Genomic DNA, 6034 nt, shown 5'->3' with positions numbered 1-6034 from the left:
ACCCCATAGGCCATAGATCCGCCCGCCACTGCTTAAATCAATACATAAATGAAACATGATGGTGTATACATTACAATTAACATGGAATAAAGCCAGTAGATCCAAACTAATATTATTACTATTATTATTATCACCTCAACCACACAAAACTCTACTACATTAAAATTCTTCATGGGTTTTCTAAGTCATCAAACTCATACCGATTCCTTCTTGTTTATTACTACTTTGTTCATATTTGTTAGCATCCATTTGTGTTTGAGCTCCGCGAATGACACAATCACATCAAACACATCCATTGAAGACAATCACACAATAACCTCAAACAACACTAACTTCAAGCTCGGATTCTTCAGCCCTCCAAACTCAACCAATCGTTACGTTGCAATATGGTACCTCTCTGACTCCAACATCGTATGGATAGCAAACAGAGAGCAAGCCGTGAAAGATTCTTCAGGGGTTATCAAGATTCACAAGGATGGAAACCTCGTAGTAATGGATGGAAGAAACTATATAGTTTGGTCAACAAACCTCACATTCTCAACTAAATATGTCACCAATATCTCAAGTGCTCAGCTTCAAGATAAGGGTAACCTTGTTCTTAGGGATGACAACACTGGAGAAACGGTTTGGGACAGTTTCACCCACCCTGCGGATGCAGCCATGCCAATGATGAAAATCACGGCGAACAAGTTCACAGGCAAGAAAATGGAGTATGTTTCTTGGAAATCCCCTACAGATCCTTCTTCTGGAGACTACTCCGTTAGCATGGAGCGGTTGGCCGCTCCGGAACTTTTCTTATGGTACAAGAAAACTAGGCCGTATTACCGAACCGGTCCGTGGAACGGTCGGACTTTCCTCGGCTCTCCGACGATGCTAACAGAGTATCTCTATGGGTGGCGTCTGGACCACGATCCAGATGGAACCAATTATCTAACGTATAATTTCGCTGATCCAGATGCATTTGCTATTGTCTGGATTACTTATGATGGAAAACTTAGGATGGCAAAATTCTTGAACCAGAAGAATTTCGCGACGATTGATATTTCTCCAAAAGACTGTGATTTTTACGGCGCTTGTGGGCCATTCGGAAACTGTGATCCATCTAGCAAACCGATTTGTAGCTGTTTTGAAGGGTTTGAGCCAAGGAATGTGCAAGAATGGAGTAAGAAAAATTGGACTAGTGGTTGTGTGAGGAAGAAAGAGGCACAGCTTCAGTGTGATAGGTTGAAGAATTTGAACAATAATAGTAATAATGGAGTTGATGAAGTGCAACAAGATGGGTTTAAGGTGTTTAATAATATGAAAGTGCCGGATTTCGCTGAGAGATCTGATGATGACCTAGACAATTGCAGAACGAGTTGTTTGGCAAATTGTTCTTGTTTGGCTTATGCTTATGATTCTTATATTGGATGCATGTTTTGGATTACAGACTTGATTGATTTGGAACAATTCTCAATTGGTGGAGTTGATCTCTTCCTTCGTGTCCCTCATTCTCAACTTGGTATGTTTTTTCATTTTATCTCTTTGAATTTTTTAATCGTTGTGACAAATAATTATCTAAATTTTGATGCAATACAAATTAAAAGTGTGCTAATGTTTCGGTTCTTTGAAGTGGTTCAAATCAGCTCAAACTAGACTAGTTTAATTTTATATCAATCAAACATTTAAACTTTATAGTCCAGTGGCTAAAATAATAACAAAGATGTCGATTATATTATATTGAGAGATGTTATTTGAATACAGAATATTGAAGTTAGAACAGTCAGATTTAATTGATCAGTGATAATTGATAAAGTGATTATTAACACAGAATAGTCTGAATATTAGAATTTGAAGTTACAATAAAATTATAAATACTTAGCTGATAAAGTGAGTATTAGCACGCCATACAAATATTTCTTAAATGTTATAAATAGTAATAATTATGAATCCAAAAATTAAACTAGACATAATATTCTAACGAAAACCTGAACTCTTTTAATATCTTTTTTATAATCTTATCTCTGTACATATCATTGAGTTGCCTTAGCTTTACAGTAGGGATCGAAGTTGATATATATGAACTTGTCTTGACTCTCAGATCCTTCTGTATATATGCTGAATACCTTGCACTTGCAGCTACAGGTAACAAGGGAAGAAGAGTAAACAAGTCATTAATCATTGCCATTATTGCTGGGGCGATAGGAATAGTTGCCTTAGCAATTTGTGCATACATTACATGGCAAAAATGGACCGCCAAACAAGCTCGTAAGTAACCCTACCCACTTTTCATCTAAAACAGCTAAACATTTAATTTCTCATTTAATACATATGGTTCCAGGTTCCACATTTTTTAGATCATTCAAAGAGTCTTGACCCAATGTAGAGCGACAAAGACTTTTGATAACGGTAGTGTATATAAAGAGTGGCTAGGAATAGTCAGCCATTATCCAATATAGTGAGGCAGTGAGTATTGACTACTGACTGCAACTTCTTATGACGACTTACGACTTACGACTTACGAGTAGACTATGTATATACATATCTTTGTCCTCCTGACGGGTATATATACTTACTAACTTTTTAATGCGATTTAATGATAAGTAGAAATAATGTTATTTTATTTTATTTATAATCGAATATATCAATATTACAATTAAAAAAAATTATTCTTATCAGTTATCACCATTTAAAATTTATAATTTAAAATTTAACATAAAATATTTTTAATAATTAAATATTAATTAAAAATAATAAATTTTGTTGGTGACATATATAACCTTTCTCTTTTGTTTGGTTATATTTGTTACTAATAAAAGACTTGGCGCGGCAAAAATACTTTCGGTGATGTTTACTTTTGTCCATTATGACTTTCTGATGATATTGAGAAATAATTTTCTGTTATATAACTACTAGTCAAAAAATATTAAGAGTAAAGACCCAATTTGTTTTTTATCTATTTTTAAAATAATAAAATAATTAAAAAATACTTCGATATTATCATTATTATTTTAGGACAATACAAAATTTTTCTTAAAAAATTTGTCAAATAATAACAAAATTTAGTTTTTAAAATTAGATTGATTTATAATTTACGAAAATTTTAAACTCCACAAAATTCTTTTCAATAATAGAGCCAATTATCATTACTATTATTATCACTTTTCTCATCACTATTATCATAATTTCTATTTCTATATTTTTACTTTTCAATCATACTTTGTCATCGTTATATATTTTCTTTATCCCCAACACTAACACTAATATCAACATCATAAACATCAACATTCCCTTTTTTTATTTCTTGTGAGATGTTATTTTTCTTTTGGAAAAATCTATATACTGTAATTATTTTTTTTCTTGCGATATCACTTCTAGCAATAATCCTTCTTTACTTAATCATTAATAGTGAATGAATTTTTTAAAAATAAACTTAATAATAATTTGTAATAATTTAAAATCCCTATAAAATCAATTTTCATTACTACTTGACAAATTTTTTTTAACAAAGTATTTATATTGTCTAAAATTAATAATGTTAGGAGTCAAAATATTTATTTTTTTAAAACAAAAATCGCATTGTTTTTCAAAAAAAAAAAGGACAGGAACTAAGTTAGATCATTACTCCTATATTAATCCTAAATTTGATTTTTTACTTTAAACATCTTTTGTTTGACTATTTTTAGTAGAATAGAAAAGATATTGTGAATTAGTAAGTAACAACTTATTAATCCACTTAACTATGTGGGAGGGAAGTGATATAATTGGTACCTCCTTTTATGTGTATGTAAGTCAAAAGTTTAGGGTTTTTTTAAGTTATGGTAAGTATATATTAAAATCAGCTATTAAAATTAGTTATTAATATAAAATATATATTAAAATATATAAAATATATATTAAAAATTAGTTAAAGAGCATATATATGTATTCATACATAAATAAATATATAATGATTGATTTTAATAATTGACTTTGATTAACAAATAGCATTCTTTTGATCCACTGGTATATAAAACATGTAGTTGAAATTCTTTAAGAGAATGTGAGAATCCAACTTTAAACAAACATGAATAAAGTAAAATAAAATAAAAAATTAGAAACACCCTTCAACTTCATGTTTCCAATAAAATTTCATTGGAGAAAGAAGCATATTCATCAATTTTGTTTCTGTGTGCAGTGTAGATTTCATTAATTTTTTAGTCCAAGAATGTATGTTTTTCTTTCTTACAAAAGAAAGTTTCAGGAACTCTGTCTCAAAAAAAGACTACTGTTGGAGAACAAAATCAAATGAAACTCGACGAACTACCGTTGTTCGAATTTCAAAAGCTTGCAACTGCTACAAACAACTTTCATGCTGAAAACATGCTCGGGAAAGGAGGTTTTGGTCCGGTATATAAGGTAATAATTCACCCTAAGATATGTCAATAATTCTTCACATTATGCTACAAAAATCAGTATGTATGAACATTTTTAACTATCGTTTAGGGCCATTTGGAAGATGGACAAGAAATTGCAGTGAAAAGATTGTCCAAAGCGTCTGGACAAGGGCTGGAAGAATTTATGAATGAAGTAGTGGTTATATCGAAACTTCAACATCGCAATCTTGTTAGACTTCTTGGTTGTTGCGTCGAACCCGACGAACAAATGTTGGTCTATGAGTTCATGCCAAACAAAAGTTTGGATGCCTTTCTCTTTGGTTGGTTCATCCATCCTTCTTAGTTTTATACTCTTTGGTCTTGTGTCATCCATTTTCCCTTCGACTTAATTAAGCATAGCTTTTATCTGTCATTATTATGTAGATCCACAACGAAGAAAAGTCTTAGATTGGAAAAAACGTTTCAACATAATTGAAGGGATAGCTCGTGGTATACTTTATCTTCACAGAGATTCAAGACTTAGAATCATACACAGAGATCTCAAAGCAAGCAATATCTTGTTGGATGATGCAATGAATCCAAAAATATCAGATTTTGGTTTAGCTAGAATTTTTAGAGGAGATGAAGATCACGAAGCTAGTACAAAAAAAGTTATTGGAACGTAGTATGAAATCCTTTTTAATTCAACATAATTAACTTTATGTCTTGAGTCGTTCAATAATAACTAGTTAGTCAATTAGTTAGTTATTGTATTTTGTTTTTTGGATGTAGCGGTTACATGCCACCTGAATATGCAATGGAAGGATTATTTTCAGAAAAATCAGATGTCTACAGCTTTGGTGTTTTGTTACTAGAGATTGTCAGTGGACGAAAAAACACCAGCTTTTATAACCATCGGCAATCATTAAGCCTTGTGGGATATGTAAGTCATTGTTCCTCTACCACTTTTTAGTGACAAACAGTTTCAATTTCATTTATTATACTCATATTAACAAAGTTTTGTTGGTGTTTTTCAAGGCATGGAAGCTATGGAATGAAAATAACGTCATATCATTAATAGATCCAGAGATTATGGATCCAATCTTTGAGAAAAATATTTTGAGGTGCATACACATTGGACTTTTATGTGTGCAAGAATTGACAAAAGAAAGACCAACTATATCCACTGTGGTTTTGATGTTAATAAGTGAGATTACACATCTTCCTCCACCAGGACAAGTTGCATTTGTCCACAAACAAAATCTTTACAATTCAGAATCCTCTCAGAAAAGTCACCCATCCACCAGATCAAACAACAATTTAACTCTTACTGAAATAGAAGGAAGATAATAATATGTGAAAATTGAATTCTTGAGATTTCAAGCTGAATATTGTTCTTTTTATTTTCTTTTTTGTGTAACTATTAATGATGAGAATGTTGAAGTTTTACATTAGCACTTAGCAATACAAAAAATGTCGTCAGATATTGTCGGATTTACTAACAGAATAAATTCGACAGTATAAACTTCGCCGGTAATTATTTTCTAGCAGATTTTTTCGTCTATCACTAATTACGAACGAATTTAGCGGCAGATATAAATTTTTAATTGACAAAATTTTAGATTGTTACCGTCGAATTTTTTTCCGGTAAATTCGACAGTAATATATTATTTATTATTAATAATTAAATTAATAGTCAT

General features: G+C 31.1%; 1 protein-coding gene across 2 annotated transcripts; it reads left to right on the top strand.

Moving 5' to 3' along the window:
- Positions 94–5835, top strand: LOC107625509 (G-type lectin S-receptor-like serine/threonine-protein kinase At1g11300). Of its 2 annotated transcripts, none has more exons than XM_021116016.1 (7): positions 94–1501; positions 2125–2247; positions 4223–4377; positions 4465–4675; positions 4779–5019; positions 5127–5277; positions 5373–5835. In XM_021116016.1, exons 1-7 carry the CDS (start codon positions 172–174, stop codon positions 5682–5684), a joined length of 2523 nt encoding a protein of 840 aa, XP_020971675.1. In that variant the 5' UTR covers positions 94–171; the 3' UTR covers positions 5685–5835. The 2 variants fall into 2 exon arrangements, with proteins under 2 accessions (XP_020971675.1, XP_016183641.1); XM_016328155.2 differs by having other exon boundaries at positions 2119–2247.

This window comes from Arachis ipaensis, chromosome B02, assembly GCF_000816755.2.
Source record: "Arachis ipaensis cultivar K30076 chromosome B02, Araip1.1, whole genome shotgun sequence".
In the NCBI taxonomy this organism is placed as follows: domain Eukaryota; kingdom Viridiplantae; phylum Streptophyta; class Magnoliopsida; order Fabales; family Fabaceae; genus Arachis; species Arachis ipaensis.
The sequence above is the reverse complement of the archived record's forward strand: the minus strand, read 5'-3'. Positions and strand labels throughout refer to the sequence as shown.